Source organism: Buteo buteo, chromosome 26 (genome assembly GCF_964188355.1).
Source record: "Buteo buteo chromosome 26, bButBut1.hap1.1, whole genome shotgun sequence".
Lineage (NCBI taxonomy): Eukaryota > Metazoa > Chordata > Aves > Accipitriformes > Accipitridae > Buteo > Buteo buteo.
Window position 1 is genome coordinate 4,591,641 of NC_134196.1, and position 16,294 is coordinate 4,607,934.

General features: G+C 43.6%; 1 protein-coding gene across 1 annotated transcript in view; it reads right to left on the reverse strand.

The window, feature by feature from the left end:
• Window positions 1-5,888: 5,888 nt before the first annotated feature.
• CRADD (CARD and death domain containing adaptor protein) overlaps window positions 5,889-16,294 on the reverse strand; it is a 77,678-nt gene continuing 67,272 nt past the window's right edge. Inside the window, exon 3 of the mRNA XM_075057931.1 lies at window positions 5,889-6,409. Coding sequence (XP_074914032.1) covers window positions 6,114-6,409 — 296 coding nt within the window. The 3' untranslated portion in view covers window positions 5,889-6,113. The remainder of the gene's footprint in view (window positions 6,410-16,294) is intronic.

Below are 16,294 nucleotides of genomic sequence, written 5' to 3' on the forward strand. Positions count from 1 at the left end.
GACTGCAAGAGTCTCTGTGTGTCTGCTTCCTAGGGAACGGTGTTCAGTCTGCGTGCAAAAAAATACCCCCGCTCTAGTTTGCAATGGTTCCCTTCAGGATAATCCAAAATTAACGGCGCAGATGGAAGACTAGTGTCAAGAAAAAATAAAATAGCTAATGATTGAAATCACAGTGAACAGCAACACGCAGATGTCCCAGGTGCTGGAAGAGTTTGCATCTTTCGAAAGTCAGAAGGGCTCACTTTGAGCCCCGTGCCATGGGCCATGACTTACGGCTGCGGAATGGCCAAGTGCCAGCGTCCCGATCACGGGGCAAAACTCACTCTACCGGCGCTGAAATCAAACCAGGAAGCGAGTGCTGGATCAGCTCTGAATTGAAAGGAAAAAAAAAAAGGAGGCATTGTTAATCAGAAAATAACTCGTGACTCTGGAAACGTATCTTCAACTAGAAGCGCTGCTGATGGGATCTGCGCTTGAGCAGCGCTGCCAGCTAAGGTGTTGTCCTACCCTGCCCTCAGCCTGCTCGCGGAGGAGACTCCGTCATGCAGGAACAGGACTTTGGGCAGTTAAATATTACGCCTAGACACACGTTCCTCAGGGAGGGCTACGACAGCACTCGCAGGAGAGTAGTAATAACTACCCAGCAAGTGAAAACAGCCTCAGCGCGTGCTGCAAGGAGTTGTTAGGGAGGTCTCTGTGGACCCTCTCTCTGTGAATGAGCTTGCTGCTGGGGTGGAGGAGGTCTGGGTGACATCCCAACAAGCTGGCGGCCTCTCTGCTTACACCACGTGAACGTTAACACCAGCCGTGGCAATTCCCATTGCCCGCTTTGCCTTCTCAGCGTCTAATGGGTTCGTCCCTCTTCTGGGCAGAGGGCCGTTCAAGTACTTGGCTCATTCAACCCTCTATGCCCTTTCCGAAGTCTGATAGCAAGGGCTGGCGCTGCGTAGGTCAGAAATGAAAGTCCTAAAGACAGAAGGAAGAAAACGCCTAGTTCGTTTTGCACAGACTGCCATTAGGTTGCATTTCTTTTGGGTTCATGTGGGTTTGGACCCTTGATCTCGAGGTGGAAAACTCCATGAATCTATTAACAATCTCCTGAGCCATCAAATCCCACCTCTTAGGGGATTATTCATATTCCAGAACTCAAAATGATCTGGGTTTTGGAAACATACCCGTACCCTTTGCTGAATGGCTCCACTCCCCTGTTCTTTTTCCTTCCTCGTGACGCTTACTTTGAAGTGAATAGTGCAAAGTAGCACTTGAGGCAGTGAAAAGAGGACCCCATAACCTAGAGTGCTTACTACACCCACAAAAACCCCTTTCCTTTTTATTGCCCCAAATCCATAAAGACTGCTTTTCAAAGGGAGGTAGTAAAAGTACCACGCTTCAGCAGGTTCCAATTAAAGAAGGCCTAATCCAAAGCGCATTGAAGTTAATAAGAGACTTTTTGTCTCTTGGCTGTTGGGGCTTTGGACCAGACATCAGTGTCAGAAATGGTATCTGTAACACGTGCAGACATTTTAATGCAGTCACTGCTGCGGGAGTGCCGGGAGTCCTCCTGTGCCATTATCAGCTCTACTGATCACTCAGCTCTCCCCAAGAGCTTCAAAGGGAAATTGCCAATTCATCTTTTTTCACATCTAAAATGCGAGGTTCAGAAGTGAATTCTGCTAAAACACATACTTCTTTTTTTAATCTGGAAAGATATTTCAAAGATATTTCCATTTCCGGCAAATGTTCCTTTTTCTCAGGAAATCAGTTAAAAAAGACCCTGTATTCAGGCCAAAAAAAGCCAAATCACTGGATTTATTTTTAGGTCTATTTATCAGGTGCTAGAAAGACACCTTGAAAGTCAAAATTCTTTTCATTTAGCAAAATCTGGACGAAGCTTTTGAATATTCTTTGTAAATACACAAAGCTTTTAGGGACTGCCTTTTCAGCTCTACTTCTGCTATGCCTTGACATTAGTCTATGGCTATGGAGAATATGGAGGCTTATAAACAGATTAGCTCTCAAAGACCGTTTTTATTTCCAGTAGGAAACAAAACTGGCAGCACGACCACATTTAGCATCAGATGAGCATGCCTTTTATGTTTTTTCGAATATAATGTGACTTTGTTTATTTTTCCAGCCTTTTGCAAAACGTTTTATTCCATAGATCAATGACCGTTGTAACACATGACTCGAGATGGAAATTTCCCCCGCGTCATCTGGGAGAAGCGGCTCAAAGACGACTGCATTTTCGTTTTACTCTACGCTCCAGCCGCTGTTCAACGCAGCGTCAAGCCTCCTTGACATGGTTGTGCCCTGAGGAGATCCCTCCGTTGTGATCATCCCTGCTGCTTTGTACAGGTGGGAAGCAGCGCTCTGAGGCCATGCCTATTGCTGTGCCGAGTCCACCTGTACTTGCCGAGTACAAAACAGCTTTTATAAAGCCTACTTACCACTTAGGAGAGTTAAATGGGATCTCAAAGTCTCCTTTATAGACCAAGGAAGAAAATCAATGACTACTTTTTCCAAGGACAGAAGTTAAGCCATCCACTTCAGCGGAAGGTCCCCAGGGCCCACCTTTATGCTTTCCCCTCTCAGGGCTCCCAAACACTGCCGCAAATAAATAGATAGCAATAATACCCTTTTCACTAGAAAGGCTTTTTCCATGTCGGTGAAGAAACCCAAACCCATCGGAGAGCAGTTGCTGCTGGCTAACCCATGCCCCTGAGCCCCGGCAATAGCCCAAATCCCGGAGCGGTCCCGCACCTCAACGCAAGCGATGAGCAGTGGAAGAGGGACGAGTCCTTGCCGGGGGCTGTCCCCGGCCGTCAGCCGTGCCCCCGTCCTGGGGGTCACAGCGGGCAGGGAGGACAGGAGCCCCTGCGCAAGCCCCCCGCCGTCGTCACCCAAACTGGTGGCGCAAGGGAGAGATGGGGAAATTCTCTCACCGAGTCACCTCCCTCCTGAACAATACTCAAGTCGCAGGCTTGTCTACGAGTGAGATTTAAATACATAACATTTGCTCACAAATTAGCCAGAGAAGAATAAAAGTTTTAAGACCTATTGGTTCTCCTAAAAGAGAATAAGAGGCTTTGCTATACGTCTGAAGAATTAAATTGTCTTAATTGCATCCTTGTGCAAAATAAAGCATTACATACAGAAGAAAAATATTTTTCAGGGGATGGAAAAATCCACTGGGTTAGAGGAATACTACTGTCAAGTTAAATGTGTCTCTGCATTTGTGTGGTGCAAAAACAAGCTTTAATAAAACTGAAGAGTCTAATAGGAACATTTCCATGAATTTAAAAATAACAGCAATGGAAACAATCTCATAAAATAAGTAAACCTCTCCCTTCAATATTTGCAACTCAAGTATTACAGCATTAATTTAGGGCCTGGGAATGTAAAAGTAACTATAAATTACAAATCAAGTGCTTTGTTCTACAATACGAGAGGCCAGGTTTTAAATTCCTTGTCTAGCCATGGCTCCTGTAATTTCAGTACTACTGCTGGGAGGCTGAATTTAGCCCACCTAAAGACCAATCCAAATGGAGAAATTACCTGACATGATACCCACCCATCAGGTTTCCAGTGGCCCATAATAGATACACAGAGGGATACCTGACTTGTAAGGAAGGCTTCTTTGGTGTGACACTTCATACCTACTCCAGGCTGTTTTCTTAACCGTTTCTTAACCGATTCTGAATAGATTAGTTATGGATAACCTGACATTGGTCTTACAAATTAAGAACATGAAATGCAAAGTTCACCCAAAGAAGAAGGTACCAGGGCCCCGTGAGTGTGTCCGTTACACTGCTTTACTGCCCGGACCGGTTGCCTTCCCAGAGCACGGCACTCATGCTGGGTTAACTGGGGATGACTCCCTTGAAAACCAGTCTGTTTTAAGACTTGGTCCATGCTGGCTCAGAACAAGATAAGGTACTTGCATTTATGTCACTGGGAGCCAGCTTCTTTCTCTAAATCATGTTTTCAGTAGTTTGTCCTGTTGCCCATCTCCAGCTTTTCTTCCTCCAAACTGCTGCCGAGGGCACTGCTTCGCCCCTCTTCCCTAACACGCAGACCACGCTCCTGCCCATCTCACTGGCAGAATTGCTTCAGAGTCCTCATCACACTCCCTACGTTGGGCTGCGCTCATAGGAATTCGCCAAATGCCTGTACACCTGCTCTAGGATGGTTTTCAACCAAAAAAAGAATATGCTGGCATTAAAGCATCATGAAAGAGAAAAATAAATAAATCCCAAGGCCTAAATTGATTTACATTGTTTATTTGGGATTTGTTGATAGACTTAAACTCTGTAAGTAGCCATAATAGGATATGATTAGTTAAGATCTGAGTGAGGTATAACAGGATCATGATTTACTGAAGGTCAGAACTGTATACAGAAGATTAAAACCAAAATACCACCAGATTGATTTGGGACCTGCAGGAGCTGATCCTGCCAGGATATGTTTTCCTCTTCCATGCTCCTGGAAAACAAGGCAGACAGGATTTCCTTAAAATCTGTTTTTCCTAATTTCCCAAATGTCTTCCAAAACCTAGGTATAGGAAGAATTAAAAAAAAAAAAAAAAAAAAGGTAGTAAAGTTCATTCTTGCCCCAATAAAGACTTCTGACAAGGCTGTTAAGCTGTTAAATTATATGGGGCAGATCTTGTAGGACGGGAAGTTACTTGGCAATGACTCTGTAGATGAAAGAGTCTACCATAACTTGCTCATAAATAGACCTGGAAACCCTGCATGCAAACTTTGTTCCTCATTTACTGCAAACTGCTCAGGGAGAATTAAAACATATTCTGCCTCTTATAATCAGGTCTCAGAGAGCAGCTGGTCACTTCCATCGCCTTTGGATACATACCCTGTGGACTGATCCCCACTCACCCGGCCAGCAAAAACCTCAGCGGTTTCTTCCAGCAGGAAAAAAATCTTGTCAGGAGGGAAGGAGGAGAAAAGCCCAAGCTTTACTGTTCTTCTGGATAAAATCTAATCATCACTGGTGGTACAATTATAGCTGGCAAAGAACTGGGGACAGGAGCGCTGAAGCAGCCGTGTAGAAGTGTAGAAAGTAAATGAGCCTGGTGGATGGCACAAGCTGGAAGGAGAGCAGTGGGGGGTTCACCTTGACCAGAAAGGACCCACAAACTTCAGTACCCTGTTGGGCATGCGGTGGTCAGAGAAGGGTGCCTATGGACACTTGACCGAAGAGTAAAACTTCTGCGAAACAAGATTGCCTGGATCCAGAGCACAGTACAAAGACTCAGCGGGCACCAGGTTGTCTCCCAGTTTGTTAGCGGAGACAAACACGGACAACTTAAAGTTGTCTCATTTTTTAGGTCCTTTCTTGCTCTGTTTGCCTGTTCCTGCCTGTCTTCTGGTCACTTTTCTACTGCGTGTCTTCCCTGAGAACTCCCCACCCGTGCTATGCTAAGAGATGGCACACACACACGGTGCCTGACTCCTTACAGAAACCTACACCCATTAAATAGTAGTGGGAGAAATCCTCACAGGCACACTAGGTTCCCGTTACTTCCACTTACAGCTGGTTTCAAAGGCAGACTAAGGTGGCAGTCATCTATCCTAGCAAGAAACTGTATGTGCTAAAACTTATATAAATGTGAAATTAGCCACCTGCAATAACTGCTGTAAAATTGTTAAATTAGTAACAGTGATTATTCTCATTTCTTGCTGGGGTATCAGGGAACTAGCGTGGAACAGCAGTAAAAAAGGCTCCTACATAGTCCAGAAAATAGGTTAAACCAAGTGTTGCTGCCGCAATGAAACCAGAAACCTTGCTGAACTCACTGCAGGGCCGCCTGCTTGCAAGGACTTTAAGTGTCACCCTATATCCCCACTGGAATAGTACAAAAGCGAACAGGAAAGAGTGATCCAGTTTTTAATGCCTGCTAAAAATTAATCTGGCATGAAAAGAATTACAAGTCACAAGATGCCACAGAAAACTGGAATGCTTAAGCTTAATAAAACCACAGTTCCCAACCCCATTTTTTTCCAGTTTGAGGCATCAGCTCTTCAACATACGTTTTCATGAATCCTCTTTATTTAATTTAAAGAAGTACTTGAAAGCTCCCAATCAATAGCAAGGCTTCATTCAAGCATGTACTGTATCACAGAAGAATCCACTTCTTCTGCCATCAGACCGGCTTGCAGACTTTGGATTGTTGCTTTTTTCCCCAAACGTTGTCTCCACAGGACAAACGCAGCTACGATCTGTGACTGCAGGTTGTGAGGGTGATTGACTTTACATCGATAGATGTCAGTATGGGACAAACCCAAGCACAGAACTATATGCTCCCATTCGGGTCCCAGTCTCCTCGCAAGCTTGTTCAGCTGCTGATCTGTTGGTGAAGTCTTCAAAATACACGGTGCAATTTCAGTTATAGCTGTAAAAAAACCAAGAAAAAGAAAAAGAAAATGCATACATGGGTCACTAGGCAATGCTGCAAACATTAATGTAAGTCCTTGACAAAGGAGGGAATAAGCAAAGCTGAGGTGAAAGAATTAATTAATTAAAGAAACAGAATACATACTCACCCAGAAAAATTAATTACATAATCGACCAGAAGATTAATTAAGGGAAAACTAATGCTCAGTGGAGCATACTAGGGAGCCTTGAGGTTTTAGGTGTCAATAATCCAGATATCAGAATTCTACTCCAAAGCCAAGACTTCCAAAAGTAATAGATTTTGGGGTGGTGAACAGGAAAGGCTTTCAAGGAACACGTTCCCAGCAGCCATCACCTTCTGAAAATCAACCTGCTTGCACCAGTATGGTATAGTGACAGGTGACAAATATGGGACCAATAATGCCTTATTACTCCTATTCTTTGCCTCTGTTTATACACTTCAGAAATAATTTTGGTTCCTTATTTATTAGGTACTCTATTTTTTTGCTAGGGTCTGTTCACAGGAAGTTCTTCTGTCTCCTGAGATGCTACTTACTCTCTGTGCCCTGTTATAGATGTCAAACTCATCTGGAGGAGACCAGCTTTGGGGGTTTTTCTTCTATTTGAATGAATCCATAAGCATTGTTCAGGTGAACCCAAACGAACAGGGCATCAACACTTCCCCAATACAAATTATGCTTCCTTATCCCTCACCCCAGTTGTAGTAACGCTCCTGAAAACAGGCATGTATGTGCTAAAGCCCCATTCATCTGGCTTCCTTGAAGCTGTTTTCAGGAGAGGGCAAGGAAATCCCATATTCTCTCAGATATTTCTGCCCTATCTCCCTTAGTATTGCGCACGTACCCAAAATGCCCCAGAACACACTCTTCATCCGAGGAGACGATTAGCATCAAACTGGTACCTGACTCGCAGAGGACAGGATCAATACAGCTACCAAAACAGCTTTCACAGTGTCCTGGTTTCAGCTGGGATAGAGTTAATTTTCTTTCTAGTAGTTGGTATAGTGTAGTGTCTTGGGTTCAGTGTGAGAAGAATGTTGATAACACACTGATGTGTTCAGTTTTGGCTGAGCAGTGTTTAGACCAAGTCAAGGATTTTTCAGCTTCTCCTGCCCAGCCAGCAAGAAGGCTGGAGGGGTACAAGGAGTTGGGAGGGGACACAGCCAGGACAGCTGACCCAAAGTGGTCAAAAGGGTATTCCATACCATGTCATGTCATGCCCAGTATATAAACTGGGGGGACGTGGCCTGGGGGGTAATCGCTGCTCGGGAGCTAACTGGGCATCAGTCAGCAAGTGGTGAGCAATTGCATTGTGCATCACTTGTTTTGTATATTCTAATTCTGTTATTATTATCGTTACTATTATTATTTTTTTTTCTTTTCTGTCCTATTAAGCTGCCTTTATCTCAACCCATGAGTTTTACTTTTTTTTCCAATTCTCTCCCCCATCCCACTGGCTAGAGGGGAGTGAGCAAGCAGCTGCGTGGTGCTGAGCTGCTGGCTGGTGTTAAACCGTGACACAGAGGAAGCATTAAGTTAGCTGTAATTATCAGCGGTAAAAATCTCTTAGGGACTGAATCAAGTATTTCTTAAAAACACAAGTGATCTCTTCATGTATTCCCTATGGTAATCTGATCATTTAAAAAGAAAAGCATTAATACAAACAGTGTTAGTAGCAGAGTGAGAATACAGTGCTATTCAGAAATAAGCTGTATGGGATCCATCTCATCTAACTACAGATAGCCCATACTGAACTAATTATACCAGGATTAATTATCACTAAGGAGAGAAATAGGCTCTTCTAGAATACAATCCATGTCACTGGAAAGAAGATGTCTAAAATAATCAGATTAATTGCTCCTCTAAATGTGCACATTTCTCTCCCTTGACTATAAAAGGAGCGCTGGGTATAAGCTCAGATGTTGACATTGATGCCGTAAACACCCAGTGCTGGTGAAACGATTCTCTGCCTGTAAATTTAAACCACATACCAGTTGCTTTAAAAAGGTGCATTTAGAAAAGCAGCGTAAGATATCTATAAAACGTATTTGCTCTTTGATACCCTTCGCGATCACAAGCTGAAATGAAGGATCAATGCAGCCTGCAATTGCTGCTCTACTTTTGTTGCTGAAGATACTGCGTCAAAACAGAGCAAAAATATCCCCAAGAAAATGCTAATTATAGCCTGTCAGTCTGAAGCAGCAGGCTCCCTACAGAAGAGCCGCTTTGCAAAATCTAATTTATAGCTCCAATATCATGCTCGCAGTCTCCACTACAGCAGAACAGCAACACTAGAAAGCACCACTCCTTCATTTTATCAAAAGTAATTGTTTTTGCATAGAATACCCAGAGCCTGCAAACGCTTGTACAATTTAAGCCCAATCATACCTAAGTACTATACAAAGCTGCTTTGAGTAAAGGGAAAATTGCTTTCTGAAGAGTGTTTAGGTCCCTTTGATCTTTCTGTCTCCAGATTGCCAAAGGAACCTGGGGCAAGTGGCTGGTTCGGGGACAGGGCAGAGGTTGCAGGGCTCCCGAAGAAGGCTGAGCAGTACTGGTGGGGCTGCCCGATGCTGTCACATCACACGTGATACCAGCTCCACAGGTAAGTCAGGATGAGGGAGTGCCTTGCATGAATGCAAATATTTGAGAATAACTAAAATTTAAAATAAATACAGCTACTCTGTGCTGTGGCCAACACTACTTTTTGATATTAAACCCCACTGGCTTATAGTCAGCTACTAAGCATAAAGCAGTGTGCCCAAAGGAGCACTACCTGCCAGCCTGGGCTTTTTGCTCTCACACTGGAATTTTTATGCTTCATGTTCACTAGCAGAATGATTTTATGATACTGAAATGTGATCAAGCAGGGAGGCCTAACAATAATACATGTCAGCTTGTCCATCCAGCCTTTGATATTAGGCAGATTTTTTTACTGGAACAAGTATCTTGCCTTCAGCCTGTTATCAGTCCTTTAATAAGAATAAGAATAAAACCCATCCAGGAAATCTTTTCATCTTACACTACCATCTGATTCTAATATGGATGTGGAAAATTCTGGGACAGAAGCCATATGTTAAATTTAAATTTAATACAAAGGACTGTTACTTTAGTTGCTGTGATAGCTCTTTTTCAGCTCTGATACAAAGTCACTGAGGAAAATCTGAACCAAGTATTACATGATGGGCAATATTATTTAGAGGTATAGAGAAATATTTAGTGAGATCTTTTAGTTATGCCAAATGCAAAATCACAAAAAGATTTGTATATGTACTAGGATTAATGCCACTCTTAATTTAATAAACATAATGGCATTTCAGGTGAAAGGGAAATGAGTTTTCTGTGCTCGGCAGCCAAGCTGCTTTGAACACATTGCAAAAACATTACAGATGCCTCTTTTTAGTTATGTTTACTACAGACCTTCACTTAAAATCTCCATTTGCCAGGAACTGCCTGGGGGAGGTAATGAGATTAGAGCAAAAGTTTCAATTATGCAGATCCTGCAGTTGCATTTGAAAGATACATTTAGGATACTGAGACCTCAATTTTGCAAAAAATGTGAAGCTCTCCTTGCTTTAGGTGGATTCGATCTGGAGGGGTACAGGCTTATGTTAGGTATATGCTTCGGCTTAGCAAAACGAGGACGGCACTGTTAAGACACGGGAAGAAGCAGAGTTTGGGGCACCACTGGAGGGTGTTGAGGGTTTCCCCGGAGAAGGCGATTTTCGGTGCCATCACCTCCAGTGAGCCCAACAAGCGAAACACCGTGTTCAGCTGCGGACACGGTCTATGCCGCAAAGCGCCAGGGCTACGCGCTGCGGAGATTTAGAGGCTGAAGTCTCACTGCTCGTGCTTAAGCCACTAAGTCCCTGAGGAATGGGGAGCCGACAGCTTTGTGCTGGGGAGCGAGCCAGCCCGGTGCAGAGTTGCTCTCCTGGGAGTGCCGGCCAGCTCGCTGGCACAGCGCTTGGGACCGTGAAAATCCCCTTTCTCCAGGCAGGAGGTGGGGAGGACACTCTCCACCCTGGTTTTGGAGCTGAAACCGAGCCAGAGAAAGACCTGCAGCTGCTTCTATTTGAAGTTGCAGCACGAGGGAACGCAATTCTCCATGTCTACAGCTCTTGCTGGTCAAGGAAACTCATCCACCCTAAGCCTTTATCCTAGCTGTCCCAGTTAAAAAACAGGAATGTTGACAACTTCTGGCCTGTGTGTACATCTGTGCTTCCAGACCACTGCACAGCCCGGGAGATACGACGGTGCTGGTGAGTGTGGACAGGAAACAAAACTGGATATAAATCGACAGTGTCACAGCAAAACAGAGTAACCCAGATACCAGAGCTACATACGGGGTAAAGGCAGCCAGTCGCCATTTTTGCATTTCTTTTTCTTCAAGACCTCTCCAGCTTTAAGTAGGAGACTCCAAGAAGATATTGCAACAATTAGGGGGATTGAAAAGAAACTCACCCGGCTCTGTCCCACTCGGCACAAGTGGGAGGATGCAAGATAAAGTCCAGTGAAAATGGGCTTTGAATCACTTAAAGACATTTTTGTGCTTTTGCTTTTTCATCACCATCTCTAGGTGATGAAAAAAGCTGAGATCATCCCTTAGGCTGTCTTGCGCCATGGGAAAATCTTTATCAGCAAGTGAGCTTGGCTCCAACGCAGGACACAGCAGCAAAAAGTGCTGAGGCATTTTTCGTGATCTGCAAAGTACCCAGCTGATTCCTCAGGGCTGCCGGCAGTCCGAAGTGCATTACGGTTTTGTCTAAAGGACCCTTCTCCATCTAAGTATGACTTCTCTATACACAACCAAAAGCATCTGTTGGGAGTTTCAGGGAGCCTTCTTCGTTATGCAGTCAATACATTTCTACATGATGCAACACAAAACCAACTTTCTGGCTTTTGCTCTTTGCTGTGTAAAAGGGACTTTGATGGAAATGGCCCACCTCTTGTCTAATAACTATCTAATAAATCTGTCCCTTGGGAAAGGATGTTCTGGGGACCGGTCTTTGCTTCCAGCACTGCCTCTGTATTTTATCCATTTAAATGACCATGTACATACTCATTGGATAAGAAGACAGAAGCAGTCCTGGAAGAAGAGATGGGAATCCAGGTCTCTCTGAGCTGCACATCCTAATGCTGAGGTGCACAGTCATGCTCCTCTTCATTCCCTTTCTCTTGATAAATCATTCCAGAAAAAAACCATGAAGATTTCCCTGGGAAGGGTCAAGCATGCTTCCCAGTCCCTGGAATGGAGCCTGGTGGAGAGAAAACTCACCTGGGAATCAAGGGGTATGGTGAAACAGAGCAAAATTGCATGCAAGAGCCCTTGGCAGAAACAGTGCTCAGCAAGTGCTCTAAGTTTAATATAATCACATCAGAAACAGGTAGGTGATTCTGGGCTTCAGACCCTGCATAACTGGAATGGGACTGTAAAAAGGAGTAAGTGCTCAGCCATGCACCTGGCCTCAGCATCTCCTACTGACAGGGGTACAGAGTGCTTCAGTCATCTGAACTCAAGTCACTAACTATTCACTTGACCCTCTCACCAGATCCTACTCGTAATTTCTGAAGAGTTCAAAGCAAGCATTTCAGAGTCCTCTTTAATCATCTTTCCTGGCATCTGGAATACAGTTCTTCCTTGAGAAGTGCTGAAGTTAGATCAAGCAGTTCCACAAGCAGCAAACCAAAGAAGCCTTGTGTCCCCCAGCTGTGAGTCCTACAGCTGACTCGTGCTTCAGGACTTCTCCAGCTGCCTATCGATTCTCAAGACACTCCTGAAACTTCTCCTCTCCACAACAGCAACTAGGCAGGCTTCTTGAAGTTGGCCAACAGGTTCAGAAGCTACTAGGGGTACATGCATACACGCAACGGCCCACAGAGGAGGAGCACGCAGCCCTGGTTACTATAGGACATTACGCTAAAAGGGACTTTGAAGCTCCACAGAACCATCGTGGCTAACGTGCCAGCAGCCAGTGACATGTGGGGCGCTGCAGCTAAAGGAAAACATATATAATAAAGAACCTAGTGCCAGGCTCTGCTTCCCTCCAGCCCCCTCGGAGCGCAGTGGACTTGTTCAACTAGCCTGAGCCATAGACCCAGCAGCGGGTACGGAACGGGCATAGTCATGGTTGCCAGACCGTGTGCTGTTTGTTTTGGCGGGTGTGTTATGTTCCAGAATTTATTTAATGACTGAACGTTACAATAGCAAACACCTTGCACATAACCAGGTATATTTGCTTTAAAGTGAAATCCCCTTGGCCTGAGCACAACAGTAGAAGTGGGTCATGAAGCAGAACAACACTTGGCGGATCAGGTTGGGACAGGCTTTCAAGAGCAGTGAGGTGGGGTTGCAGAACGTGAATTGGAAGGTAAGTATGTAATACTCCCACTAACGGAGAGATTGGAGACTTCTGAGAGCTGCAGCCCCCCTTGAGCCACCAGAGATGCTGGATGAAAAGGAAAGCAGAGAGTAAGCACTTTGAGGGATCCCAGTGGGTGCTGTAGACCACTTAAGGCAAAGACCAGATCACAGTGGAGGTCCTGGTGAGAAGGGTGGAATAAACAGGAGGCGCTTGGTAACTGCAGGGGGTGGCTTGGCTCAATTTGTTAGAAAAGGGGTGGCAGCGGAGGTGACAGTGGACCTCCATTTGTACAGCTGCTCTTCTGCTTTCTTGTTCAGCTGTTCTCTCCCAACCTTGTCCTAACAGGCGGAACTGCAGGCAAACGCCTGCCCTCTTCCTACAGCACATCCAAATTCATGAGCTCTAAGCCAACCTGCGGCAATGAATGACTGGAGTGCCAGATGGGAAAGTATCATGCTAGATATATGACACTTGGCAGGCCTGCACAGAGAATGCAGCGCTTACTCCCTCCTGTGCAAGTTAAAAATGATCATGAAGCATTATAAGGTTATTTCATGGCTGTGAACTTTAGAAGGGTCTGATTCAGGACCCGTTTAAACAGAAGAAACAAGCTCAAATTGTTAATCAGTGGAAAAAGTAGAAGACACTATCCAGAAACCAACCCCTGCTACATAATTTGGGTGTTGTTTTTTTTCTTGTTGTCATTGTTGCTAATTAAACACCAGACTGATTCAAAGGCTGGGAAGGGAACATTAGTGTTTTGCAACAGCTCCAAATAATCGTGCTCCAGGGAACATGGAAAAATATTTCTCTTTTATCACCATATACATATCTTTTCTATACATCTGCAAAGAGCATGGATCACGCAGCCCATCCAAAGTCTATTCAAAACCACCAGGTCTGCCTCCTGGTTTCAGTGGGTTTCAAAAAGTGTTTGACCAAGGAGCGGGAAAAATTGAACTGTAAATCCCATACTATTTGAAGACAGATAGCTGACCCCATTATAGATATAAAAGTTAATATTTCATATAAAAGTTAATCCACTCAGATTAAAATAACTTACAGAAGAAGACGACAATAACTTGGAGTAGATGTATAGCCTTCTCCTGCTTTTAGCATGTGCGTAGCTGTTTCTCTGTCTCTCCTGCCAAACACGAGTGGTGAGTTACACGGATAGCTGCCAGGTGGAAGACTGTGGTAGCTGTTCCACTTATCTGCGCTGGTTCCCTCCTCCGTAGGCTTCTGTTCACTACCAAAGAGATGCCCACCTCCTTCATCCCACCTGAGGCTACCAGAGGCCACCATCTAACGACGACTGCCAAGCGTGCGCTGATCTCTGTTCTCCGCTTGGGAACTCCCGCTGCTTCCTCCCATAGAGCTGACTCAGCACAGGGAAATCCCAGTGATGGAAAACCTGCACCCTTGTAGGAACAACAGGCCCAGTTACCTCCCTAAGAATAAACACTATCATCTTCTCTAATGCAATCAAAATCAAATCTTGGTCAGTTAAAAACCCAGACTAAACTACAGAATGGAATCTGTACCATAAGCACATTAAAAGAAAAACACCTAAAACAAGGGTTTAGAAAGTGGCACGTTTTTTTCAACTGACCGCATTACAGTAAAACAAATCTGACAGAGAATTTTATGTTCATCTGAGTATATGCCGCACTTATGCTTCACAAATGCAGGACTGTAAAGTTTCTGTAGCTTGATAACTTCTGATCTGACGAATGCAAATGGTCATTAATGTACAGAATATGCATGAATAAAACAATCCTCTGTCAATTAGTTATCATAAAACACTTACTCATAAGCGTACTTCTATCACGGCAATTTACATTTTAATGTCTTGCAATTAAATTATGAAAGGCACTAATCAAAATGAAAACAAATATGAAATAAATTTTTAAGACTGGCTGCATTCTTCCACATCGTGCTGGTTTTTATGGCTTGTATTAAAAGATAGGAGGTTCTCTGTCTTATTTTAAATAAATTGGAATCTAATATTATGACAGCTGACGTGCAGAATAAATTATGGCCACGATCCCGTGATAATCAAACCTATAGCAACTTTAAACGGTCTCCCTTAAATGAAGCAGAATCCACCCACAGTACCAAACTCAGCTCCTTCCTGCCAAAAGCTTGCTGGGACTCAGCATTACTGGTGTAATTAAAAAGTACATGTATCTTCATTTGCTGGCTATCTCTTCTCCTGTGTGAGCTCTAAAGCATCACACTTTGTGACATTAAATACATTTTGGGTATTAGGGTAGGAAAAAAAGACAGCATAAAATTTTGTAAAGATACAGGCAATTCAAGAACGCAGATGTTTCTATTTTGGTTCAATCCCAGCAGCTAATTTGTATATTCTTTATCACTTGCTAATGACTGCCTAGTAGCTGCAGATGTGGCAGTAGACTGCTAAAACCTGAAACATAAACGTTCAGATTTCATGACAAAAGTTTTCAGTTGTATTCCCACTATTCAGTTCCAGTAGCTATGCAGTTTTCCTGAATTTTTTTTTAATCTGTTTTACAGGTTTTATACCTCCACAGATCTCTGCTGTTCTGATGGCCTTCGGTATTAATCCATGTTAAACTGACAGAGAAGTCCCTAAATAAATTCACGCTGTCTGAAGTTTTCACCCTTTTCAAGCCATAGGGAGTACTCCCTGGGTTTAAGGAGTTGAAAGAGATTGGGTTTTCACTTCATTTGCTTTTTATTGGGAAGAGCAGGGAGGAAGTTTCAGCAGTTAATAGTGTGGATGTTATTCTGTTTCCCATGCAAAAAATTAACTACGATGCCACCTAGTATTTCTCTGCTGTTGCTGTTGCATACCATGAAATCAAATAATTAATTCCATAAATAAAATGGGGACTGCAGATGGATGCAAGGAAAAGAATACCTATGCAAAGAAAACACAAACATAACATACTATAATATCTGCTCTCTTGTCAAGCAGGATTACTCTACATTACAGACAGGATTGGACTTAATCATACTGTGTTTTTATGCTTTTTTATTTAAAGCAGCATTTGATGCTGCTGTAGGTCCTGAAGTGGAAGTAAAATTTGCTTGATATTTCTTATGGATTTCTGTATTGTTGTAAGTAAATAAGCTGTATGCATCAGCACTGAAGCCACAGCTAACGAGGGCATCCTTGCAGTGATACCTTTGGTATAAATGTATGAACAGGTTCAGCACGCAGCATTACGCTAAGGGGAAAAAAAATCTACTCGGGAGGTTCTGAAGAACACCTGAGCTTTTAGGAATTATTTGGAAAAACTGCTTAAATACAGATACTGAGCATTCAGACCTTGGCCAAAGATTTTTTTCCAAATGAACAAATATGACTTGAAAAGTTATATGGAAAGAAGACGCATGATCATTTTTTTGGAAGGCAGGTGCAACTAGTTGTTAGACAGCAAAAAGGTATCTGATAGCCTGAGAGAGAAGACATGAGAGTCTCTGGTTTGCATGCCGGCAATCACACCA